At 39.0% G+C, this 27,363-nt stretch overlaps 1 protein-coding gene across 1 annotated transcript; it reads left to right on the top strand.

Moving 5' to 3' along the window:
• YEATS4 (YEATS domain containing 4) lies at positions 1-26,983 on the top strand. The gene is made up of 7 exons (XM_037049470.1): positions 1-297; positions 4,047-4,166; positions 6,659-6,725; positions 6,821-6,915; positions 14,633-14,725; positions 14,815-14,902; positions 26,331-26,983. The coding sequence occupies exons 1-7, from the start codon at positions 247-249 to the stop codon at positions 26,498-26,500; spliced, it is 684 nt and encodes a 227-aa protein (XP_036905365.1). The 5' UTR covers positions 1-246; the 3' UTR covers positions 26,501-26,983.
• Positions 26,984-27,363: the final 380 nt, after the last annotated feature.

Here is a 27,363-nt window from a genome sequence, read left to right as displayed (position 1 = left end):
GTCTCTGGCCCCCTCCTGTCCCGCTCTGGGCCCGCGCGCCGGCTGAATGGGCTTGTGATAGCCGCCCCCTGTGAGTAGTTGGCGGGTCCTACCCTCTGCGAGCGCGTGTGAGTCGCTCTCCCTCGCCCAGAAACTCTCCGCCCGGACCCGCGCAGGAGGAGCGGGGCCTCTGAAGGGAGCGGCGACCCCGCCGGCGTCGGTCTCTTTCCCTGGCGGTGGCGGCGGCGGCTTCTTCCGTAGGACAATATGTTCAAGAGAATGGCCGAATTTGGGCCTGACTCCGGCGGGAGAGTGAAGGTCAGTACCCGGCCCGCGTCTTCTGTCCGGGAGTGGCTGTTTCGCCCCAACCTCTCTCTGCGGGGCGGGGAGAGGGCCCGCGTGTTTTCCTCTCGCACCTTCTCTCCCCGGGTTTGAACCCTGGTTTCTAGGCGGAGAGCGAGTCATTGGGTCCCAACTTCACGGCGTCACCTCCTCCCTCCCATTCCCGCCAAAAAACAAACGTAGTAGTGTCTTGCGGAACGCTGGACATTGTTGCCTAGGAAACAAGCCATTCTGCGGGCTGTGATATTCTGGCGTGGTGCTGGCACCTCGGGTCACTTGTAAGCAGGGGATGCCACCCACCTGATTGTGAGGGTAAGAACAGTAGTAAATATTTACTAAGCGCTTCCCGCGTGCCGAGCTCAGGGCTGAAAGCTTTACCTCCCTCTCAGAGTCAGTCCCTACAGCCACCTAAGGCAGTTGTTACCCGCAAGTGCAGTAACTGAAGAACTGGGGGTGGGTAGAAAGGTCAGAAAACTTGCCCGAGTTCTTGGTGTTTACGAAGCCCCAAAGCTACAGCCAGGATATATTTGCTCAAGGCACGCAAAGAACATGCCTGGCACCTGGGGAAGCTAGTATTAGCTTCTTTTGTTTTTAATTAGTTATTATCGTGGAGCCTAACATAATGTTTGATGCGGTGACACATTTCCCTCCCACTTTCCCACATCTCCCGGCACATTAATTTTTTTAAGGCAGGACCCACCGGTTCCCGATATAACACCATTTTTTTTTTACCCCTTAATGATTTTTATTTATCCTAGAAAGGAAATTTTTCTTTAAAAAGGAATCACCCACTTTTGCACCAATCTAGTTAGTATAGATTTTAAAAGACTCTTTATCTGTCATTGTTTTCACATAATTTTGATCATACACTGTATGCAACTCTCGTACATAGTGCTTTAGTGTGACATAAAGTGAGAGTTCTTCGAAAATTTCAAAAGCTGAAATTTAATATAAGGATAAAAGATGCCAGGTAAAATTCATTGACGTACATACATTGCCTGGGTTTGGAGGCAAGGTTTTGGACTGATAGGAAAGTTCTACCAAACAGAGGGTTAAGACATTTTGGAAAACGTACAGAACTTATCCCTCTGACATCCCTCTGATACCATACATAGTGCTTGTAGTCATGTTAGGCTCCAAAAGTTTGTAAGCCTAAATCCTAGGTGACTTGAGGGGATTAGGCTTGTAGTCTTAATGCTTTTCACAAAAATTGGATGTGAGTTAGTCACCTAAAGCTTTAAAATTAGAGTTGTATTCTCCTTGGTGATTGTTATGTGGTCTTACAGGCATCTTTTTGCAATTTAGGTAAATTTTATCCAGGTAGAAAGTCTGTTGACAGATGAGCCCCCTTTTTATAACTGAGGAACTCTGCAAGTTTCTACCACACCATAGCAGATATGGGATCTGCTCACCAAGTCAGTGCTCCTTGTACTCATTCATTCCAAGGCCTTGAATGTGGGGCCCCATTTGGGTTGTTACAAAAGTGTCAGTAGCACTTTGATTATTTAAGTTCTCATACAAACCTTTTGCCTTCTACACTAACTTTAGGCTAATAGGTATTGGGTTTATTTATTAATTATTCACCTTCATTTAAAAGTTTTTCTACTTGTTCTCTGCTTTTCCTTAGTATTGATTACACTGGCATAGCACTTATCACATGTGGTATATCTTGCCCTTTGACCTTCAGATACATTCTTGCTATTGAACAGTTGGTCTGAAGTTCATGTGCAACATTCAGCATTTTGTCTTCATTTGAATTTTTCTTCCTCTCCATCAAAATTTGTCAATACTCACTGCCATTACACTCACCAGATGTGATGAGAAACATGTATGTACATCTCAGAATTGAACACAAATGTAGCAAACATGGCCACCGGCCAGTATTAAACAAGTGTCAGTCATCCAAGTGCCACTTCAGCATTCATGATCTAAATCCATTTGTAATATTTAACATTTTTATTTAGTTCAATTCTTTTTTTTAAAGATTTTACTTATTTATCTTTAGAGGGAAGGAGAGAAGGAGAGAAATATCAGTGTATGGTTGCCTCTCGTGAGTCTCCTGCTGGGAACTGGCCTGCAACCCAGGCTTGTGCCCTGACTGGGAATCGAACCGCAATCATGTGGTTCACAGGCCCACGCTCAATCCACTGAGCTACACCAGCCAGAGCTAGTTCAATTCTTAAAAGCCCATTCCTAAGCATTAATATTTTTGAAATTATGGGTTTGATTTGCTAGTTGTAGTTATGGCTTTTCTAATACTGATTAAAGTAAACCTACATATAATAACATGGAAAATCTTTGTCCTTATTCCACTTACAATCCTCTCCCAAGCTGCCTTTAATATTTGTACTGTGCTTTGGAAAACACTCCTATAAACTAGTGACAAAGGACATTACCGTCAGATGATTGCAGTCGAAGTTGGCTATCTTTATTCCAGAGCTTCACTTTAAAGTTTGTAATTAGAGAGTCTTACGTGTCTTTTTTCTGGAAAGCTCTCAAAGTACTTTACATGTTTTAAATAGACATTTTCAAAGAGGGAACATTGTAATTAATCTGGTATTTAGTTATTTGTATTAATATGAAAGGATAATTCTCTAAAGTTGATTTATTGAGAGAAATCCCTATTATAAGCAAAACCAGGTTTTTTATTTTTCACTTAGAGTTGACATACAATGTTTTATTAGTTTCAGTTGTATGACAGAGCAATTAGACATTTTTATATCTGAGAAGTGATCGTCTTGATAAATCTCATGTCCCTCTGACACCATACATAGTACAGTATTATTGATGCTATTCCCTGTGCTGCACTTTACATCCCAGTGACTGTTGATACATCTTTTGTAATTTGTAGTTTGTATTTCTTAAACCCTTCCCCCTTTGACCAATTCCCCTATACTCCCTGCAGTCTGGCAACCATCAAAATATTCTCTGTGTCTTTGACTTTGTTTTCTGTTTTGTTTGTTTGTTTTGGTTTTGGGATTCCACATATAGATGAAATCATACGGTATATGTCTCCCTCTGTCTGACTGATTTCACTTGGCAAGTACCCTCAGACGTCCATCCATGTTATTGCAGGTGACAAGGTTTCATTCTTTTTTATGGCGGAATAATATTCCATTCATCTATTGATGGGCACTTAGGTTGCTTCCATATCTTGGCTGTTTTTAATAATGCTGCAGTGAACACATGGAGACATATCTCTTTTTCATATTAGAGTTTTTGATTTCCTCAAGTAAATACCCAGAGGTAGAATTGCTGGGTCCTTCTCTGTCTCTTGTTATGTAGACCTTGTTTTAAAGTCTACTTTGTCTGATACTAGTATTGTTGCCCAGCTTTTTTTGTTTCCATTGTCATGAGTTCCCTTTACTTTCAGTCTGTGTATCTTCTGTTCTGAAGTGAGTCCGTTACGTGCCTGCCATTTCTTAAAACAGACTTTCAGAACTCTTTTTTTTTAAATTGTTATTTATTTATCTTTAGAGGGGAAGGAGAGGGAGAGAAACATCAATGTATGGTTGCCTTTCGTGCATCCCCTGCTGGGAGTTGGCCTGCAGGGAACCAGTCTGCAACCCAAGCATGTGCCCTGACTGGGAATCGAACCGCGATCCTATGGTTCGCATGCCCGCGCTCAACCCACTGAGCTATACCAGCCAGGGCTAAGAACTCTTATTCTCTTTGTTTGGGTAATGATACAATATTAATTGGTGTTTAAATTATTTTTCTTTAAGGGGGTTACTATCGTTAAACCAATAGTTTATGGCAATGTTGCTCGATATTTTGGAAAGAAAAGAGAAGAGGACGGCCATACCCACCAGTGGACAGTATATGTGAAACCATACAGAAATGAGGTATACATTGTTTTTTTTCCTATAACTTTTTTGAAGATATAGTTTGTTTTGCTTGAGGATAAATTGTAACGTTATTTTGTAGTGACTTTTGATTGTAAAGTTGGTCCTTACTAGAAATGTTATGCCCCCAAATTTGAAAGAATTGAAGTGAGAAGCTGTCATCTTAATGTAATTGTTCAGTAGAAATCAATTTTCCAAAAATGTTTTCTAGTTAATATTAAGTTACACTAACAAGAATTATGCTATAAATACTGCACATCTTCTAATCACCATGGCTTAAATTAGCCTAGTGTTTACTCAGATGTTTCAGGAATAGTAGTTACAGTATTTTGCCAAGTATAATGTGCATACATGCTTTAGTGCTAATTCCCATGTATAATGGGTATCCTTATTTTTCCCTCAAAAATTTGGGCAAAAAACAGTGTGCATTATACACAGTGGAATATAGTAATTTTTAAGCGGTAATTTGGTAATAAGACCGTAAGAAAAGATGGAAGACAAAACTGTTAGGTATAACCTGACAGCTGGTCATGTTGTTTTGTTACTGAATCTCTAATGCCTGGAATATAGCCAGTACATAGTAGGTCTTCAAGAGATATTTACTGAGTGAATAAATGGTTCCTCTATTTAAACCCTTCAAAGTTCACACACAGACTTCTCTATGAATGTTCGTAGTACCCAAAGGAATGGAAACAGCTCACATGTCTCTCAGCTGATGAATGAATAAACAAAATGTGGTATATCCATACAGCGAACTACTATTAGGTAATAAAATGAAATAAAGTGTTCTGCATGCTACTACCACATGTAGAAATTTAAAACATTATGGGAAAAGAGGCCAGACACAAAGGCCACGTATTGTATGATTAAAAATGTTTTGAAAATGATTATGGTGATGGTTGTACAACTCTGAATCTACTAAAAATCATTGAATGGTACATTTTAAATGGGTGGCTTGTATGGTATGTGAATATCTCAATAAAGCTGTTATTTAAAAAAACAAACAAACCTTTAGTGACTATCTGTTGCCCTAATAAAGTTAAAACTATCTTATGAGGACTGGGTGAAAGGAGGTGAAGAGATTAGCCAAAGAACATATATGTATAACCCATGGACACAGACAATAGTGTGGTGATGGCCTGAGGGAAGGGGGGAGTAGAAGCTAAGAGGAGGGGTCAAAGTGGATGGAAATGAGGACATCTGCAATAGTGTCAAAATAAAAATAGAGAAAAAAAATACCATGTTTTAGAAGGCATGCCATGGTCTTTCCTTATCCTGTCTCTGAAGCATACAGCTTATTTGGGTTTGCCTCATCATTCCCTTACACCCTACATTCTACCAGTACTAAATTACTGTCAGTTCCCAAAGAAGCACTCTTAAACCCCCTCATTCTCATTCCTTCCCACCCACTCCGTTCTTACTGCTCCCTTAGTCTTAGTTCAAGTGTATTTTCTTTAGAACTACTTTCTTGATCTGTAGACTGCTATGTTAGGTGTCCCTCCTACAGTCTTGTACCTCTTGCTTTTATAACACAGATTACACTGAAATGCTGTTCTTGGCTGCCCCTTAATCCACATAGAGATCCTGAGGGCAAGACCCATTATTAGTTACCATTATAGCATCTGGTACTCAATATTGGTAGTCACACACGTTTGTAGAAAAAAAATGAATGAAGTATTTCCAAAAGAGTCTTCAAAGATACTTTAAAAAATCTGCCTCAAAAAAATGTTCACAATATAATGTTAAGTAATGAAAGCCGATATTAGTAAATCATTACAGTGTGATTGTAATTTAGAAATACATATGTAAAAAATAAATAAAATCCAAAATTATATATGTAGGTAATAAAAAATTCCTGAAGGCAAAAAAAAGATTAATAAACATTACTGTTCAGTGCCTCTTTTATTCTGTTTTGCATTTTTCTATTTTTCTTTAATGAAGTATTTTTGAAAAAGCCACATCCTCTAGGAGAATCCCTTTTATGTGTCAGAGCTTATGAATATGTTTATGTGCTTCAAAATAAAATTAAGAAAAGGAGTTTTTATATCCAACTAAGTTTTAGGTCACTTAGTTTAGTTGACCTTAGTTTTACATAACAAAGTTTTGTTCTTTGAAGTTGCTTAGTTCTTATATTTGTTTTGGTTTATATGGTTATTTCTATAAAAAATATTGATAGTGTACTATTGTTTTTATGGAAAAATCAATTGATTTAGAGGATTATCTATAGATAAATATATAAAAATGATTTGCAAAACAAGTGAATTGATATGTATATTTCTATATATTATTAATTATGAAAGAATTCAGCACAGGCTTCCTTGTTTAAAATAAAAAACAAACCTCCCAGGTATAATGCATGTTTTTTAGAAAATTGGATTCCATAATACTTGAAGGGAAGTGTATTTTATAAAATTAGATATGCATGCTCAGTGGATTTCCCTCCTAGTTTTTATATGTAGATGGCAGAACCAATTAATTCCTCTATATTTTAGGATATGTCAGCATATGTGAAGAAAATTCAATTTAAATTACACGAAAGCTATGGCAATCCTTTAAGAGGTACAGTATAGTTTTTTTATTTATACAAATTTAAAAAGAGGAAACTGCATCAGTAATTTATACTTAATAATTATTTTATTCTTTCTCTTTTTCAGTTGTTACTAAGCCTCCATATGAAATTACTGAAACAGGATGGGGTGAATTCGAAATAATCATCAAAATATTTTTCATTGATCCTAATGAAAGACCTGTGAGTAATGGTAATCTTTGTAAATCTAAAATAATCTTTTTAGTAATTGTGAAAATGTAACAATACTTAATGAAGAGCTTATTATATGTTGACATTTTTATTTATTATATGTTGACACTTATAGTATGGTGTATCTTGCCATGAGTTAAGATTTTTCATTTTTAAATGATGTGCCTTCCAAAGTTTATATTTTTCGATATAGAAATAAGGAATACAACGTGAACATGTATTGGAAATGAACCATGAAAATTTTATGATTACAGCAAAAATTTTAAATTCATTTGGTTATTAGTAATAAATAGGTTGAGGTCATATGCTGTCTGAAATGGGAGTATCCAGTTTTTTATGGTTAAAAGCACTAAAAGCCGTCTTTCTGCTTTTTCAAGCTGCCATCAGTACTAGCAGCTTTACTTTATATCTTATTTGTGAGTCCTTATTGGTGATCACTGACTTTTTCATCATTTGATCTTTTCTTATCAGATTATTGCTTGACATTGTAAAAGGTCCCTCAAAGCTTTCACTTTGATTCCTTAGCAACTTTGTGAAGTTGGAGATGTCCTCATTTTAGATCTGAGGGCACTAAGGCTCAGAGGTCAAGTCCCAGGCTCAGAAACACAGGTAGTGGGGCAGAGCTAGTTTTGCACCCAAGTATTTGCATTTAGACCCCACGCTCTTTCAATTACACTTTCTTTTGACTAAAACCACTATGCCTCTTTCATTTTTAACCCATAGAGTCAGAACTCAGTTACGGCTCTCTGATTTCTCATTGGTATGCCTGGTATTTAACTCGTTTCAGGTCTTTTACCAGTAATCACCATTAATTTTCATCTTGACAGATTCAGGCTCATTCCTTTAGCACCAAATATTTACACTTCAGCTGTCAGATTACATTTTTATAACTGTATGTGCTTTTAAAGGACTTGAGTATCACCTGGGCCAGGGGTTCAGAGACTTAGTCTCTACCTGGCTGCATCAGATGTACCTGAGGTGTTTTTTAAAAATCCAAACAAATATAGGCCTAATCCCCTGGAGAGTCTGATTCAGTAGACATGGAGAGGGGCCAGCACCCCAAGTGATTTTAATTCGTGGTAAGATTTAGAACCCAGTGATGTAGGCCATACTCTGAACTGTAGGACTTCCGATAGGCCATCTCTCAAATAAGAATCTCTGGGTTTTTTCACTTCAGTATGGAGAATATTGACTTCTCTCTTAAGTGAAGAGAGAAGTGAACTACCTCAATTCTGTTCAGGTTTGAGATAGTTCTAGTTTTAAGAAAGCTCTATTTTATTTTAAGCTTCTTCGAACTTTTTATTGATAACTATTTATACATTAGTTTTATTTTCTCCCAAATAAAACATCTGTAGCTCATTTTTAAAATATATTTTATTGATTATACCATTACAGTTGTTCTATTCACCCCCTTCATTCCCCTCCACCCGCACACTCCCTCCCCCACCATTCTCCCCCCTTAGTTTATAACCACGTGTCTCAAGTTCTTTAGATTCTATATTTCCCCCACTATTCTTGCCATCCCCCCTATCTATTTTCTACCTACCATCTATGCTATTTTCTGTACCTTCTCCCCCCTTCTCCTCCCACTCCCCTGTTGCTAACCCTCCATGTGTTCTTCATTTCTATGGTTCCACTCCTGATCTAGCTGTCCTTTTGGTTTGCTTTTGTTTTAGGTGTGGTTGTTAATAACTGTGAGTTTGCTGTCCTTTCACTGTTCATATTTTTCATCTTCTTTTTCTTAGATAAGTCCCTTTAGCATTTCATATAATAAGGGCTTGGTGATGATGAACTTGAATTTGACCCTATCTGAGAAGCACTTTATCTGTCCTTCCATTCTAAATGAAAGTTTTGCTGGATAAAGCAATCTTGGCTGTAGGTCTTTGGATTTCATGACTTGGAATACTTCTTTCCAGCCCCTTCTTGCCTGTAAGGTCTCTTTTGAGAAATCCACTGACAGTCTGATGGGTACTCCTTTGTAGGTGACTATCCCCTTATCTCTTGCTGCTTCTAGGATTCTCTCCTTCATTTTAATCTTGGCTAATGTAATTATGATGTGCCTTGGTGTGTTCCTTCTTGGGTCCAACTTCTTTGGGACTCTGAGCTTCCTGGATTTCCTGGAAGTCTATTTCCTTTGCCAGACTGGGGAAGTTCTCCTTTATTATTTGTTCAAATACGTTTTCCACTTGTGGCTTTTTCTTTACCCCTTCTGGTACCCCTATAGTCTGGATGTTGGAACGTTTAAAGATGTCCTGGAGGTTCCTAAGCCTCTCCTCATTTTTTTGAATTCTCATTTCTTCATTCCTTTCTGGTTGGATGTTTTGTTCTTCCTTCTGGTCCATTCCATTGATTTGAGTCCCAGTTTCCTTTCCATCACTATTGGTTTCCTGGACATCTCCCTTCATTTCCATTAGTTTAGCCTTCATATGTTCCTCTAATTTGTGACTATAATCAACCAGTTCTGTGAGCATCCTGATAAACAGTGTCTTGAATTATGCTTCTGAGAGGCTGGCAATTTCTTGGTCGTTGAGAGTTATCGGCTCTGGGACTTTGAATTTTTCTTGCGCCATCTTTTGGGCTGTTCGTGCCTGTTATGTAGCAGGATCGGAGCCCTGGGTGTTCACCAGAGCAGGGCAACTCAATAGCTGGGTTGTGATGCTGTATGTGGGGGCAGGGTCAAAGAGGAGCAATAGCGTCCCATCTGCCGCCTCCCACCTCGGCCCTCACAGGTGCGGCAGCTGCCACCATCACCAGGGCCCACGTGTTTTGTCCCACTGCACGCGAGTGTGCCACCGCCCTCAGCCCTCGCCCCCTGGGGCCTGCGTGGTCCGTCTCACTGTGCGAGAATGTGTGACTACGGTCAGTCTGCCCCACACTCTGACTAGGTCCAGGCCACTTACACGCCTAGGTCGGGGGATCTTTCCTGTCCAACCCTGCTCCGCTGCTGGCTCCGCCCCTCTTACCGTCCTGGTTGAACGGTTCGTTGTAGTCGGACTTCCGTATAATTCAATTTTCTGTTCTTTGGCTGTGTCTTTGTTCTCCAAACCTTTGGTGTATTCAAACTTGGTTGTGGGAGAAGGCACAATGTTTCCACCTATGCCTCCATCTTGGTGGAAGTCCTGTAGCTCACTTAAATATTTTCCATGGGATAAAGGTTCTAGGTTTCATACCATTCTTACTGTCTTTCTAGAATATTCTCACAACCTTTACATTTTGTTTGGCAAGAACTTCTTAAATGTTTATTATTTGTCAGGTATTATTCAAATGTCTTGACACAGAGTTAAATCCTTAATGAAAATAGTCTGCAAGGGAGAATAGAACACCAAATTTAGCAGATACCATATTTTGCTGTGCATAATGCTCACAGTTTTTGAGGGGAAAAATAAGGATGTGCATTATACATGGATAGTACTAATTCTTTATCTATATAAATGTTTTAAATTCTTTTATTTATGCTTATGTGTTAAAAGTGTAACTCTAGAAAGCAGTAATGATATCTGTATGCAAAATAATACCCTGGAATACAATAATTTTTGTTTCTAAATAGAAAAAATAAATGATTAAATTGAAAATTAAAATGAAAGATTTTTCTCTTACAAGTTTGGGCCAAAAACGTGGGTGTGCATTACACATAGGAGCACATACACAGCAAAATATGGTATTGAGAGAGAAGATAATGTTATAAGAGCAGAAGCTCTTTTTAATTCTTTAGGATTGCTTTGAATTGATTTTTATTTTGAGAACTGTGGCCTTGTCTGTCTCTTCATCTGTCATTCCCTCCTATCCCGGTTGGGAAGGACATTTCTGAAAGAAGTCTTTATATCATGTAATTTCATTATGAGCTGCCTCTCAAAGTCCACTCTTAGAAAAGTAAGGCAATATGACCTTTTACACTTCTGCAGTGATTAATTTATTAAATAGGTTTCCATGTAGACCTACATGGGCCTGAATTTTATTCCCCCAAAACTGCTGTAGTGTACTGTTAGTAAAATGAAACCATTATATTTTTTAATAGTTGGCTCTTGCAGAAAATAAGTCATGTGAAGTTTTATTTAAAGTGTAAAAGAAAGACATAGATAGCTTGTGATTTACTTCTGATATCTAATAACCTATTATAGGCCAAGCCATTGTAAAAAGAGTGGTTGTTTGTAAAAACAAAATGCTAAAATTGGATTTTTATGCCTAGAAATACTGTTACTGGACAGCCTTGTGCTGTTCCAGAATAGTCAGTGAGGTTCTATTGCTTGCTGCCTGGAGACAGGAGTCTGATGAAAAGGAAGGGGGTCATTTATTTAAAGGTTACGTAGTTTTGGAATGATGGCAGGTTTCTGCCTCAGGGCCCCTTCCTCTTTAAAATATCCAGAGACAAACAGCCCTGGCACGCTCTGCCAGTTCGAGAATGCCCCTGAGTCCCTTTTCCCATTCCTGAAAGTACTGTCCTTTATGAAATGCAGCTAACTGCAGCAGGATTATCCAGGTGGCTTGGCAGGTTCCCCGTCATGGTTCAGCTAGTGCTGCCACTTTCTGTGTGGGAGAAGTTCGGGGCCTTCGAGCGCGGTCAGGACATCTCCAGGGAACCCTCTGGTCTCAGGAATCCAGGCTCCCTGTGGCCAGCCAGGCTCACCAGGGAGGAGAAAGAGAGGATGCGTCTAGGTACATTCTATTTTAAAGACTCAGCCCAGAAATCCCTGTGTGATGCACCCTGGCTTTTTAACCATGTGTGTTAATATTTGCCATATTTGCCTTTCTCCCTCTTCTGGCTGCCATTTTGCACAAGGGGACAGAAGTCTTGAACCATGCATGCTCTGTATGAGCTTCCTTCTACTGGGTCCTGAACTGCTTGGTTGCCAGCAGCCACACACACAGGCAGGGCCAGGCTGATGAAAGTTGCTTTAGTTTATAGTTGCCCTGGGCAATATTCATTCTCTGGCGGCCCCTCCCTTGGAAGGGAGGGCTTCAGTCTTCAATTCTGCCTTGGGGTTTTCTCACCACCCGCTGCCTTCTCCCAGGATCTGGCCTGACCACTCCATTACACTATCTCTGTAGCAAGTATAGGCATTTTCATTGCTCTAACAATCCGCAAACAGCTCAAAGTTGGAGGCATCTGTCCTGAAATTTTTCATCGCCTATATATGCATGAATGCCTCTGGTAGTCTAATAAATTTAGGGGAGGGACAGTTTTATGATGTAGTTTTTCATTTTTCTTAATTATAAAAGTCAAATATGCACATGCCTTTTTTTTTAATCCTCAGCGGGTGATATGTTCATTGATTCCAGACAGAGGAAGGGAGATAGATAAATGTCGATCCATTGTCTCCTGAACGTGCCCTGCCAAGGGACCTAACCCACAACCTAGACATGTGCCCTAACTGGGAGTTGAACCTATGGTCTTCAGCTTTATTGGACAATGCCCCAACCAACTGAGCCACACCAGCCAGGGCAAACATGCACATGATTTTTTTTAAAAGTCTTTAAAAATAAAAAGTATAAGTCTACTGTATTAGTTTCCTTGGGCTGCCATAACAAAGTACCACAAACTGAGTGGCTAGACAACAAAAATTTATTCTCACAGTTCTAGAAGCTACAAGTTCAAAATCAATGTGTTGGACATGCTCTCTCCAGAGCCACTAGGGGAGGATTCTTTCTTGCCTTTCCTAGTTCCCAGTAGCCCCAGGCTTCCCCATTTTGTGGCAGCATAACTTCATTCTCCATCTTTATTGTCACATGGCCTTTCTCTGTGTCTCCTCTTATGAGGACACTAGTCATATTGGATCAGGGCACACCCTAAGGACTTCATCTTAATTTGATTACATTTGCAAAGGCCCTATTTCCAGGTAAGGTAACATCCACAGGCACTGAGGGTTAGGACTTCAGCATCTTTTGGGGGGACATAACTCAACCCATAACATCTACTTTTCCCCCATATCTGGCCCTTTTCCCAGGAAAACCATAGTTACTGTTTTCTGTTTCTCTAGAAATAATTCCCATGCATCTCATATATTTAAATCTCTGAATTTGAATTTTTTGATTTTAAGCAGTGCTTGTCAACTCCTAATGATGACAGGTGACCCTTTTTCTTTATCATTTCAGGGTTGTTGTTGTTGTTGTTGTTGTTTTCATTTTACTGGAGGAATTTCTTCAGAAAGGATGCCTGAGAAATAAACTTTCAGAGCCATTACTCTCTGAAAATAACTTTATTTCTACTTAATACTTGATTGTTTGGGTGAAAAACTCTAGATTCCATAGAAGGATATGCCCTCTTGTCTTTGAGCAAAGGAGATGGAAGGAAGAAGAACAGGCTGAGCCAGCGACAGCATTCTTGATTTCTACACCTGCCAACTGAGCTTGGAACCTCTCTGGGGCTGTACTGGGAGCACTGGCTCCTACCCATGATGCAGTTCTCCTCCTTGTTTTCAGGTTGTGGATTTCTCTGTTCTAGAGTATCCATTGTGTAGTCTCATCTGCTTTCTGTCTATTTCATGAATTTGTTGAATTATCTGCTTGAAATATGGCCTGTGGTTGATGCGTGGTCTTTGGAATGATTTTTGCTAAGTTTTGGGACATTTTTTGAGGCCTCTGAATTAGTTTCTCCAACATGAACTCTGATGTTTTCCCAGTTGGATTTTCTTTTTTTTTTTTAAGATTTTCTTTATTTTTAGAGATGGAAAGGAAGGGAGAAGGAGAGCGAGAAAAGCAGCCATGTGTGAGAGATACATTGACTGGTTGCCTTTCACATGCCCCCAGCCGGGGACCTGGCCTGCAACCCAGGTCTGGGATGTACCCTGACTGGGAATCGAACCAGTAGCCATTGGTTTTCATGCCAGCGCTTGATCCACTGAGCCATACCAGCCAGGGCTGCCAACTGAGCTTTATTTCACTGAAGTAATCACACATCGTGTCACATAACTTTTCCCTTGATATCTTGCTGCACCTGTTTTTAAGTATTTTGAAGACATATTGCTCTTGCCAAAGTGAATTATCTTTGACTTTTACTTATATAATAATCTTATAGATCAAAAAATAAATTATCTTATCCTCACTGAACATTTTAAAGTATCAAACCTTTTCTCTCATAGTATATTTGTAAACTTTAATCTTCAAAGTAAAACTGTCTCATAATCTAATTTCACTTGTGTTGGTAAAAGAATTTGTCTTTTTTTTAAAAAAAGACTTATGTTTTAGTGATTTCCCAGTTTAATTTACATAGCTGTATCTTATGTTATTTTTATATATAGTTACTCTCTAGACACACGCTTTGTAACGGACTCCTACTTACCTTCTTCAAACCATCCATGTTTACCCGTCCCTCTACAGACTGTGCCCATGCCTTTTCCTGCCCACCTCCCCCTGGTGCGTTTTCTGTGTGTCTCCCTCTTCCGAGCTCCAGGGGCCCTTCTTTTGCTTCTGTAACTTGTTCCCTGAGCTCTTTAATTCCTGAAGTTCACTTCTACCTCTGTGTCTTTCTAAATAAACTTTCTCTTATTTAAAAAAAAATCATGTTTAGAGTAAATGGATGGTGATACCTAATAGGAAGGTGAAAGTATACAGAGTTTGAGTGATTCACCACAGAAAATTGCAATTGAGACAAGGTCATGAATTTGGAATGTTTACTAATTCCAGTCTCTAATTCAGTTATAGAAATGACATTGTTTCACCGTGATGAAGGTTACCATTGCACAGATGTGTTACGTCTGATTTTATCTCATAGGTGACCCTGTATCATTTGTTAAAGCTGTTTCAATCGGACACCAATGCAATGCTGGGAAAAAAGACAGTGGTTTCAGAGTTTTATGATGAAATGGTAAGGAGATTTTATAATAAGACCTTTAAAAGCATTCTGAATTGTAGAACTTTGAAGTTATTGGGCCTTTTTCCATTTTATTCCATTAGATATTTCAAGACCCAACTGCAATGATGCAGCAGTTACTAACAACGTCTCGTCAGCTAACATTAGGAGCCTATAAGCATGAAACAGAATGTAAGTGCCATGAGTTCATAATTAATACTGAAAAATAATGTGTTGTATGATGATGAAATGATTGATTAGTAACTTTGAAATTTTTTCTAATGCTGTATATACATAAATTTTTCAGGAGTTAAAAAAGTAAGATGTGCATCGCTATAGAACATGTAAGAAGGGTATTATAAATTGTTCCCAAAGTAGGCCTACTTTCAAAAGGTGAAAAGCTTCTCAGTCTTTGAAATACCGTTTGTCTTTTATTCTCTAATTACACTTCTGTGTTCTGTGATCTTGTTTTTTTTCAATATATAAAATTACATATTTTATATAATTTCAGATTAATACTGAGGTGGAAAATGTCAGAATGCCACATTGATTTCAGTCACAGTGTATTTCCTTCCAACCCAGCAGTGCCCCAGAATACCCTGCCCATCACTCCATGCAGCTGTTGCCCATCGCTTGCAGTTGCCACTCAAGATGACAGTTATTTGCCATCCTGTGTTAACATTTATGTCACTGTTCATTTGCCCACAGGACAAGGGGGGGACCCCTCCAAAAAATGGAATTTATTTATAAAAAGTGTGTATTTATTCTTACATATTTAAACTTCAGTCACCTTCAAAGTACTCTCCATTTGATGAATACACCTATCAAGACTTTTCCACTGCTCAGAACAGCTTTGGGACATGTTGATTTTGATGCCTTTTAGTGCTTCTGCTGTGTTTTTGTTTTACCTCTTCCACATCAGCACGTTTCCCTTTGAGAACTTTTTTCTTCTGCGGAACAAAAATAAAGTCACTCAGGGTGTGATCAGGTGAATAGGGAGACTGGGGCTGGGGGGCTCATACCATTTTTGGTCAAAACCTGCTGGACATTCAGCATGAGGTGAGCAGGTACACTCATAAATCACCCATCATGAAATGGGTAAACACATTGAAAGAGTCTCCCAAAATAGTCACAGAAGCTGAACTCAGCCTCTCGCCACAGCATCAGCTGGTACATTGATACAGATGGATTCCTAGAACACTCACCTAGTAGGGGAAGCCTGTACTGTAAGGGGTCTGCCCTCCAGAAGATAATTGTTTTGTTTTTTTGCATCCCGTCTCACAGGTATTCATTACCAGTTATATGCTGAGCATTGTTCAAGGTTCTGAGGATAGAGCAGTGTCCAAACCAGATAAAAAGGCCTGCTCTCATGGAGCTCACATTCTAGTGGGAGGAAGACAGATTTTATAAAGTGTAATATAGTGATTGGATGGCACGGAGACAAGTGAAGCAAGGGAAGAAACACCTTTGGTGGGAGGAGATGATAGGCAGTTTTTAAAATCAGGTCACAGAAGGCTTCCTGAGGTTGTAGCATTTGAGCGAATACCTAAAGGAGTAAAGAATGTGATCCTTGGAGTGGAGCTGAGAGAAGCATTTTATCTGTAGAGGGAGAAAAGCCCTGAGGTAGGAGCGTGTCAGAAACAGCAAGGAGGCCAGTGAGACTGGAGTAAAGTAAAAAAGGGGACAGGAAGTCAGAGGTGAGGCCAGAGAAGTTAATTAATAGGGGACCAGATCATGTGGAAATTTGTGGATAACTGTGAAGACTTTAAGGGGGATGAAGGACATGTAGAGTCATTTGTGGGTTTTGAGCCAAAGAATGAAAATATAGGACTAACATTAAAAGATCAATCAGCCTGGCCACTGTGTTGAGAATCGACTGTAAGGCAGAAAAGGAAGAAGCAGAGAGGCTGTTACGATAACCTAGATGTGACAGAATGGTGGGTGAGGAAGGGTCAGATTCTGGATCTATTTTGAAGATAGATACAGTAGGATTTGCTGATGGTTTGAATAAAAAGAAGAACAGCCAAGAATGACTCTTAAGGTTTTGGGCCTAAGAAACCCAAAAATTGTCATTGCTTTCTATAGGGATGGGGGAAGTCTGGGAGGGGACAGTTAATACAATTTTGGACATGTTGGCTCTAAGACATCTAAGTGGTTACATTGAGAAGGCAACTGTACCCAAAAGTCTAGTATTCAAGGAGAGACTGAAGACAAAAATTTAGAAGGCAATAAATAGATGGATTTATAATTTGTGAGACCCAATGATATCATCAGAGGAGTGAGTGAAATAGAAAAGAGGTCCAAGGACTAAGCCATGATCACTGCAACATTTAAGAGATTTAAGGAGGTGATTATTAGCAAAGGAAATGAGAAAAACAACAAGTATGGAGGAAGAAAAACCAGATGCCTGTAATGTTTTACAGCCAAGTGTAGAAAGTATATCAAGAAATATTCAGCCATGTCCAGTATTTCTGAGAGGTCAAGTTAGATGAGGGTCAAGAAATAGGCTATAGCAAGGTAGAGGTCCTTGATTACCTTAATAGGAGCAGTTGAAGGAGAAAAGTAAATACAGAAGATAGTTGAAGTGAATCAAGAGAGAAACTGGAGACACTTGCAGTGGTAGGAGAAGCAGGATATAGGGTGAGGGCAGTGTTTTCAGGGGAAGTAAACCAGTATATTTATAGGCTGAAAGAAGTGATCCAGTAAAAGAACAGTTAGGGGATGAGTACAGGGAAGAAAGCAGTTGCTGTTTAACCACTATTCGTTATAGTAGTGTTACATTTTTATGAAACCTATGACTAGAAGTTAAAAGATCTGAATACTAGTTTTAATTTTTCCACTTGATAGTCATTTCAGGTTTAAAATCATATTTAAAATATTTATGCTTCACTTTCTACATTTGCTTACTTTATAATGAACATAAAACAGATATGTATATGATTACTTTGAAAAGGTAAAAAAGCACCTAATATGGTATTTTTAATAATGTTCTATTCTGTTAACATTAATCCCAATTTTTACCCCTTCTTCCCACTTCCCAGCCCATCCCCCTACTTCCATAGTCCATCCCCACACCGTTGTCCCCGTCCAGGGGTCCTGCATATATGTTCTCTGACTAATCCCTGTACTTTCTTTCAAACTGTCCCCATTTTTCCCCTCCCCTCTCACAGCTGTCAGTCTATTCTGTGATTCAATGCCTCTGGTTCTCTTTTGCTTATTAGTTTATTTTGTTCATTAGATCCTCTTATAAGTGAACTCATGGTATTTATCTTTCATTGACTGGCTTATTTCACTTGGCATAATAATTTCCAGTTCCATCTGTGCTGTTAGAAAGGTAGGAATTCCTTATTTTATTCTGCTGCATAGTATTCTACTGTGTAAATGTACCACAGTTTTTTAATCCACTCATCTGCTGATGGGCACTGAGGCTGTTTCCAACGCTTGGCTATTGTAAATAGTGCTACTCTGAACATAGGGGTCATAAATTTTTTTTGAATTGGTGTTTTGGGAATCTTAGGGTATAATCCCAGCAGTGGGATTGCTGGGTCAAAAGGTAGCCCTATTTTTTATTTTTTGAGGAAATTCCATACTGTTTTCTACAGTGGCTGCACCAGTCTGCATTCCCACCAGCAGTGTACTAGGGTTCCCTTTTCTCCAAATGCTTGCCGGCATTTGTTTGCTGATTTATTAATGATAGCCATTTTGGCAGGTATGAAGTGATATCTCATTGTGGTTTTAATTTACATCTCTCTGATGGCTGGTAATGTGGAGCATTTTTTTCCATATGTCTATGGGCCTCTGTATGTCCTCCTTGAAGAAGTGTCTATTCAGTGTCCTTTGCTCATTTTTTAAAAGATTTTATTTATTTATCTTTAGAGGGGAAGGGAAGGAGAAAAGGAGAGAAATATGAATGTATGGTTGCCTTTCATGCATCCCCTGCTGGGAACTGGTTTGCAATCCAGGCATGTGCCCTGACTGGGAATCGAACCGCAGTTGTTTGGTTTGCAGGCCCATGCTCAATCCACTGAGCTATACCTTTGCTCATTTTTTAATTGGATTGTTTGTCTTCCTGGTGTTGAGTGATATGAGTTCTTGATATATTTTGGAGATTAAGCCGTCATGCTATGTATCATTGGCAAATATATTCTCCCATACAGTCAGTTCCCTTTTCATTTTGTTGATGGTTTTGTTAGCCATGCTGAAGCTTTATAATTTGACCCATTTGTTTATTTTTTCTTTATTTCCTTGCCCTAGGAAATATATCAGCAAAATATTGCTATGTAAGATATTTGAGATTTTTACCACCTCTCTTTTCTGCAAGGATCTTTATGGTATCATGACTTGTATTTAAGTCTTTTATCCATTTTGAGTTTATTCTGGTATACAGTTTAAGCTGGTGGTATAGTTTCCTTTTTTGCATGTACTAGTCCAGTTTTCCCAACACTGTTTTTACTGCATTGTATACTTCTTCCCCCTTTGTCAAATATCAGTTGGCCATAGAGACATGGGTTTACTTCTGAGCTCTCTGCTCTGTTCCATTGATATATGTGTCTGTTCTTATGCCAGTACCATAGTGTTTTGGTTACAGTGGCCTTGTAATATAGTTTGATATCAGGTATTGTGATTCTTCTGACTTTGTTCTTCTTCCTCAAGTTTGCTGAGGTTATTTGGGGGGTTTTTTGGTTCCATATAAATTTGTGGAATTTCTGTGGTAGCAGTTGTTACTTCTCTTTCATTTCTGATTTTATTTATTTGGGTCTTCACTCTTTTTTTTTTAATGAGTCCGGTTAAAGGTTTGTCAATTTTATTTGTCTTTTCAAAGAACCAGCTCTGGGATTCATTGAGATTTAAAATTTTTTTTAGTCTCTATGTCATTGAATTCTGCTCCTGATTTTGATTATTTCCTTCCTTCTACTCACTCTGGGCTTTGTTTATTGTGTTCCTCTAGTTCTTTTAGATATAGGGTTAGGCTGTTTACTTGTGATTTTTCTGTATTCTCTAGGTAGACCTTTAACACTGTGAACTTCCCTCTCAGGACTGCTTTCACTGTGTCCCATAGGCTTTGGGTTGTGTATTCATTTTCATTTGTTTTGAGCTGCTTTTTGATTTCTTTCTTGATGCCATTGTTAACCCACTCATTATTTAATAACATGTTATTTATTCTTCATGTATTTGAATGTTTTTGAGTTTTTTTCTTGAGGTTGGTTTCTAATTTCAGGCCAAAGTGATCTGAGAAAAAGCTTGATATGACTTCACTTTTCTTGAATTTGTTAAGGTTTGTTATGTGTGCTACAGTGTTGTCTGCCTTTGAAAATAATCCATGTGCATTTGAGAAGAATGTATATTTTGCGTCTTTGGGGTGAAATGTTCTGTATATGTCAATTAAGTCCATTTAGTTTCGAGTATCATTTAATGCTGCAATAGTCTTGTTGATTTTTTGTTTGAAAGTTCTGTCCATTGTTAACAGTGGGGTGTTAAAATCCCTTACAATGACTTTATTACTGTCAATCACTTTCTTAAAGTCCTCCACGATTTTTCTGTATATATTTAGGTGCTCTTATATCAGGTGCATATATGTTTACAAGCATTACATTCTCTTGTTGGACCGCTCCCTTAACTGTTATGTAGTGACCGTCTTTGTTTCTTGTTATTGCCTTTGTTTTAAAGTCTATTTTGTTCGATATAAGGGTTTTTTTCATGTCCATTTGCATGGAATAGTTTTTCCATTCCTTCAATTTCAACCTATGTCAATCTTTGTTCTGAGATGGATCTCTTGTAGGTAGCATATATGGGGATTGTGTTATCTTATCCCTCCAGCTACTCTATGTCTTTTGATTGGAACATTTAATCCATTTACATTTAAGGTTATCATTGATAGGTACTTATTCATTGCCATTTTTTCCCTTTTTACCTGCGTTCTCTATTTCTTCTTAAAGCAGTCCCTTTAGCAGTCTCTTGTAATGCTGGTTTGGTGGAGATGTGCTCTTTTAGCCTTTGTCTGGTGTACTCCCCATTCTAAATGAGAACCTTCCTGGACAGACTAGTCTTGGTTGCAGGTCTTTGCTTTTCATTCCTTGGAATATTTCGTGCCAGTCTCTTCTGGCCTATAGTGTTTTTGTTGAGAAATTGGCTGATAGCCTTATTGGAGCTCTGTGTATGCTACTAGCTTTTTCTCCCTGCTCCCTTTAAGATTCTCTCTCTGTCTTTAAGTTTTGCCTTTTAATTGTGATGTGCTTTACAGTTGGTGTCTTTGAGTTCATTTTGGTTGGGACTTTTATGCTTCCTGAACTTGCATGACTTTTTCCTTCATCAAATTAGGGAACTTTTCTCTCATTTTTTAAAGCAAATCTTCTCTCTCTTGCTCCCTTTCTTCTTCTGGTATCCCTGTGATGCGATATTGTTACATTTCATGTTGTCCCAAAGCTCCCTTCACCTTTCCTAGTACTTTTTGAGTTTTTTCTCATATTGTTGCTCTGACTGAATGGTTTTTTCCTACTTTTGTCTTCCAACTTGCTTATTCAATCCTCTGCTTCCTCTAGCCTGCTTTTAATTCCTTCTGGTGTATTCTTCATTTCCACCTAGTTCTTACTCAGTTTCTATGTCCCTTTTTATTCTGATATAGTTCCCACCAAGTTCCTTGTAGCTCCCATAAAGTTCCTTGTAGTTTTCATTAAGTTCCTTGAGCGTCCTTAAAACCATTACTTTGAACTCTATATCTGATAAATTGCTTGCTTCAATTTCATTTAGCTCTTTTTCTGGGGATTCCTCCTTTCTCTTTGAAATGAGGGTGGTGTCTTTGTCTCCGTATTTTAGGTGTCTCTTTTTGTTTGCTTCTACATATTAGATATGCTTTGACTCCCTGACTTCATGGGGTGGTTCTCTGCGGTAGGAGTCCTGTGGGACTCAATGGTGCATTTTCCTTCATCTCCTGACTTGGAGGTTTTAGGGATGCCTCTTATGCAGTTTATGTGGGCTTTCCTGGCGTATTTGTTTTAATTGTTGGCTTCTTTGTTGGTGTATTCTCCCCTCTGGTTGGCTAAGAGTCTCAACCTCCACCATGTCTTGTGTGCTTATGTACAGGTGCCAACAGAACAACACAACATGACACAGAAAACAAATCTCACACCAGCAAAAATACCCCCGATAACAACAAGCAATATCAACAACAAATGAGCAAAGATTAATAAAGGTGGTAATAGAATAAGAATATTATAGGAAAGAAAATATATGAGATGACTAAAGGAAATAAAGAGATATTGAGAGGCTAGAGGGAGGAGAAATAATAAGAGTAAGGAATAGAATCATGGCAAAGAAAGGGGAAAATTTTTAAAATGAAAATAAAGGGAAGGAAGAAGGCAAAATAAAGTAAGAAAGGGATTTAATAGAGTAAAATGTGGGATTTAAAATTAAAAATAGTGAAAAATAGGAACAGAATTGAAGAAAAAGAAAAATGTTGAAAAGCTTTGCAAAAGAAAAAACACAAATATTGAAAACGATTGAGGCGGAATTCATCTCAGCAGAGTTGAGTGCTTGCCTGCTGCCTTCTCCTTCTGGATATGCCTCTGGGGTTCTGACGATGGTGTAAGCCAATGTCAGATACTGTCCCCATCTAGCTCTAGGCAGCCTGTTCGAAACTACATGCTGTCCATAGTTTGTGGCTGTCTCCTTCCGGCTTGGCTGCTTCAGGCTGATCCTCCCAGTTCTTCACTGCTTGCTTTTTATCATCACAAGGTCCAGGGTGGGTCAACTCATGACCAGAAGCACTGTAGGTACCACTTCCCCACCTCTGCCTGTGGTCCTTCCGTTAGTCTAGCTGCTGACCTCTGTTTCTGGGAGGGCTCCTAGTGGAGTTAGGAGGATGTGACCTCTGGATCTCCTGTGGAAGGTACTGTTTGGCTTCTGGGAAGTCTGAGTCTGTCCGGGACTACTTCCCTGAACTCAGCAGGTCGAAGCTCTTACTAGGGTAGCAGATGGGCTCCTCAGAGCCCAGAAGCTGATGGCGTTCTTAGGCTCTCCTGTGGGAGGTGCCAGTCTGGTTCCCAGGAAGGTATATGGAAAGGCTGAGCCCTAAGGCCAATCTCTTAACACTCCTGAGTCCGCCTATGTTGTTGCAGGTTGGGGAAAGTAAAAAAGTTGCTGGGTGGGCAAGCAGGATTTCAAAGGCAGTGACAAGTGGGATTGCAGAGGATAGGCTAGAAGCCTGGGGAGAGCAGTTTTTCCACAGGCTGGGGTCGTTGTTTTTTCTCTGGGAGGGGCTTGCTTTCCTCAAGCAAAATGGCTGCTGTGTTATGGTGTGAAAGCCCAGCACCAGGAGCGCAGCAGCCACTCCCCACGCCTGTCCCCCAAGCCTCGCACTCCAGACTCCCCTGGTAGGACTGCATACTGTGATGTCTTCCCTTCCCCTGAGCCAAGGTGAATGAATGGCCAGGAGTGAGAAACCTGTGCGTTGGCCCCTGAGAACAAAAGAAAGTAAAAAGAAAATGTGGCTTTGTCTCTAGTAGGGTCTCTCTCTCTCGTGTGCAAAAAACCCTGTGGCTTTTCGTGGCTGGATGCTGCGTGGGTGGGCTCCAACCCTGGCTCTCTGTGCGTGGGAACCCCGTCTGATGTCTGTGCCTAACTCGCCTCTAGGGGAAGCTCTCTCAGCTGCTGCCCATGAAAGTGGTACTGGCCCCATTGGGGTCCCTGCGCTGTCCACTAGTCAAGAGGTGTTTTCTGTTTGTCCTTGGTTAAGTATCGCTTCCTCAGGCAGTCCTCAGTTGTTCATTTCAGATGGGTATTCCCCCTCTTCATTTTTATTTTCACCTTGATTCTGGGAGGTGGTGCAAGATAAACTCTCCTACTCCGCTGCCATCTTGCCACTCTAAGGTATTTTAATGTGTTAATGGTCATTTGCTCTCCGTAGATCTTGTTTCTCCCACACCATAAAGTGTGCCCAACTCAGAGAAAAGTTCTCTTTTAAAAGTCGAATGACCACGTTTTGGTGTTTTCAACAAAACTAACAAATAATTCATGTATGTGTAACAAGTAGACACAACGTGTTTTATGAAAGTACCTTTCTATAAATGTATTTGTATGCGTTAAAGCTTGTTTGGAGCTATATAACTTTGGGAACTTTTTAGCAGTAAATTGCAAGTTTTGAATTTTGTTTATTTTTTTAACAATATCAAATCAATAAGGAAAAAAAAGGTAATTCCAAAAGTGGTACTGTTACAGTTGATAAGCTTTTAAGAGCAAAACTTGATTTAGATTATTGTTTCATAGCATTTACCAAAACAACTTCCAGTTTAATTAAAAGTAGTTAAATAGTTTTTTTCTTTTTTTAAATCAGTCAGCCTGTTATTTAAAAAAATTAGAAAATGACTGGCCTGGCTAAGGTAGAGTTTTAAAATTTGAGATGTTAGAAGAAATTACATTAAAAGAAAGACATCTGATTTTGTTGTTCCCTTGCTGTTCCTTGGGGATTGGTTCCGGTACACCCTGAGGATACAATAATCCTCTAATGCATGTGTTCCATATGTAAAATGGTGTAGTGTTTTCATATAGCCTGTGCATATTCTCCTGTACACTTTAAGTCATCTCTAGATTATTTATAACTCCGAATATAATGTAAATGTGTGTAAATTTAAACTGTATTGTTTAGGGAATAACAAGAAAAAGTCTGTGCATGTTCAGTGCAGATGTGGTGATCTAGGCTTAACTGCATAGTACACATTAGCAATTATATTACATTTTTCCCCCAATACTTTTGATCTACAGGCACAGAACTCATGGATACAAGGCCAACTGTATTGCTTAATCTTCATAAATCCTCTGAGAAATTTAGAGTTTTAACCATATGACATAGAAAGATGAGATTGAGGGAGACTTAGAGATGTCATCGTTCGGCTGATTGGGGGCTGAGGGTGCATTTGAACTCAAGCCTTTCTGATTTCAAAGGGGTTTTATTTTTTTCCTTCACCAAACCATGCTGCTTCCAATTAGGGATCATTTTACGCTATGCTTAAAGCAAGTACATCTATGCTTTCAATGTCCATCAGCAGCAATTACCTGAAATGTCCACAAGGTGGAGATGTTGGGTGAAAGTCGGCTTTTCTCTTTGTAAAACATAATGCTACACAGAGTGGAATATTTAAATAGATGAATTTTATTTCGCAGTAGTGACATTTTCTTTAGCAGTTGGTTATATAGCCACCTAGAATGTCTTGGATGTCATTTAATGTTCCTCTGTCATAATAGTAGTTAATATTGCTTTTTTGTACCAGATTGTATTCTGGTCACTTCATGTACGTGAATTCATTTAAAATTTCTTCAACAAATAATATTGAGGTGTTTGCTATTATAATTTCCATTTTTAAAAATGAAGAAATTAGGACAGATAATTAATAACTTATCCAGAGTGGCACAGCTAATAAATGATGGAGCTGGAATTCAAACCTAGACAGTTATTACTCTTTTTTGAAAAAAAAAAAGATGCAAATTTGTTTTACCAGTGGTATTTTGATTATGTAAATTTTACCTGTACATAAATTTAAGAACACCATATATTTATTTATTTATTTATTTATTTATTTTTAATATAATTTTTATTTAATTCTTGTTCAAGTACAGGTTTCTGTCTTATAATCCCAACCCTGCCCGCCCCCCACCCCATGCTCCCCGCCTCCCTCCCCTTTCCACCCCCCACCCTTAGTTATTGTCCATGTGTCTTTTATACTTGTTCATGTGAGTCCATTCCCTTTTCCCCTATGATTCTCTCCCCTCTCCCCTCTGGGCCCTGACAGCCCGTTCCATATTTGAGTGTCATTGGTTGTATTTTGCTTGCTTGTTTGGTTTGTTTAGATTCCTGTTAATGGTGAGATCATATGATATTTGTCTTTCACCGCCTGGCTTATTTCGCTCAGCATAATGCTTTCCAGTTCCATCCATGATGTTGCAAAGGGTAGTAGTTCCTTCTTCCTTTCTGCAGCATAGAATTCCATTGTGTAAATGTACCATAGTTTTTTGATCCAGTCATTTACCGATGGGCATCTAGGCTGCTTCCAACTCTTGGCTATCGTAAATTAGAACACCATATATTTAGTGTTCTCATTAGCTGAATGTCTTTTGGATTGTATGGCTTGTTATTTCTAAATTAACATGTATATGGGGAAAAACAAAGGTATTATGTTATAAAATCCTAATGATGAATTAAAATATTAGTGGCTACCTGGCTGGTGTAGCTCAGTGGATTAAGTGTGGGCCTGCGAACCAGGACAATCACGGTTCGATTCCCAGTCAGGGCACATGCCTGGGTTGCAGGCCAGCTCGACACAGGAGAGGCAACCACACATTGATATTTCTCTCCCTCTCTCCTTCCCTTCCCCTCTAAAGATAAATAAATAATTTAAAAAATATTAGTGGCCATAATTTCATTATTACAGAAACATCTGAAATCCTCTCTTGGGCATTCAGGTTTTCTTACCCACACCCCTATGTTTTATGTTATATGTCTTAAATTGTCCACATTTTTTTCTTGGAAATATTGACCTCAGGAAATGTTTTATTTATTACTCTATGACATATCTTAGGCATTTAAGAAAAATGAAATTATCCAATAAAAGTATGTTGTTGTTTTTTTTAGTTGCAGAGCTTGAAGTGAAAACCAGAGAAAAATTAGAAGCTGCGAAGAAAAAAACAAGCTTTGAAATTGCAGAGCTTAAGGAGAGGTTAAAAGCAAGCCGTGAAACTATAAATTGTTTAAAAAATGAAATCAGGAAACTCGAAGAAGACGACCAGACAAAAGAGATATGAACAGTTCTGAAGAGAACCGGACGGGAAGCTAAACTGAAAATAAGGCGGACTTCAGAGGAGGGATGGACCGCAAGCGCCTCCTAGAGGATCTGCACTCGTAGCTGTTGGCGCAGATTTCTCAGCTACCGGGTCAGAGGAGCTGTGCTTTTTAAGCAGTGTGTAATGTAAAATATATGTCTAAAATAAACATGGAAGCTGAGTAGGCATTTTTATCAACCCATTTTAGGGTAATTCTATGATGTTAAGCACAATTGAAAATTTTTGATTACATCGTATGTATAGCTTATCCTTTTGAGGGGCATCAAAAATGCATTATAAATTATAACTTCCATTTTGTACTTCCCTGGTAGTCAGAATTAGTGGTAAGATTAATATGTATATTTAATTTCTTAACTTCTTACCATTCTTCATCCTGATTCTCTTGTATCTTTGGTGCCAGTACCCCCCCCCAGCAAATCTCAGTAAATGTAGTTTACTGATCCTGTTCCTGCCTCGTGATGTGCTTCTTGCTTTCCCCTTGATGCACCTGGAGCTCTCTCATTACAGTTCATGTGTCTTCATGCTGTCGTGATCACACAGCTCTAACTGGCATCCGTTGCAGTCTACAGAAACTCTGATGGCAAAGATCGTATCTTGAGTATTGTTCTGCCTTGTTACTAATGTCATTGGTTTTCACATAGAAAAATTTAATCTCTCCTGCATGTTCCAAAAACACAGGAAGCACCTGTGCCTCAGCTTCACACACTCCCCCTGATTTGTGTTTCTCTGCCTCTCCTGTTGAAATCCACGTGGCAAGCCGTCCACTTTTGGCCTCACCTGCTATAACTCAGACACTTAATGTATTTAATGTTTAAGGCCATGAT

This window comes from Sturnira hondurensis, unplaced genomic scaffold (genome assembly GCF_014824575.4).
Source record: "Sturnira hondurensis isolate 20B ecotype Veracruz unplaced genomic scaffold, ASM1482457v3 Scaffold0006496, whole genome shotgun sequence".
In the NCBI taxonomy this organism is placed as follows: domain Eukaryota; kingdom Metazoa; phylum Chordata; class Mammalia; order Chiroptera; family Phyllostomidae; genus Sturnira; species Sturnira hondurensis.
This window is presented reverse-complemented; position numbering and strand designations above follow the sequence as displayed.

What these genes read in the sequence shown, in the direction of transcription:
- YEATS4 (XM_037049470.1), top strand. Translation starts at nt 247, where the DNA reads ATGTTCAAGAGAATGGCCGAATTTGGGCCTGACTCCGGCGGGAGAGTG. An exon ending in CAGAGTTTTATGATGAAATG is followed by an intron (nt 14,726 to 14,814) that starts GTAAGGAGATTT and finishes TTATTCCATTAG; the next exon opens with ATATTTCAAGACCCAACTGC. An exon ending in CTATAAGCATGAAACAGAAT is followed by an intron (nt 14,903 to 26,330) that starts GTAAGTGCCATG and finishes TGTTTTTTTTAG; the next exon opens with TTGCAGAGCTTGAAGTGAAA.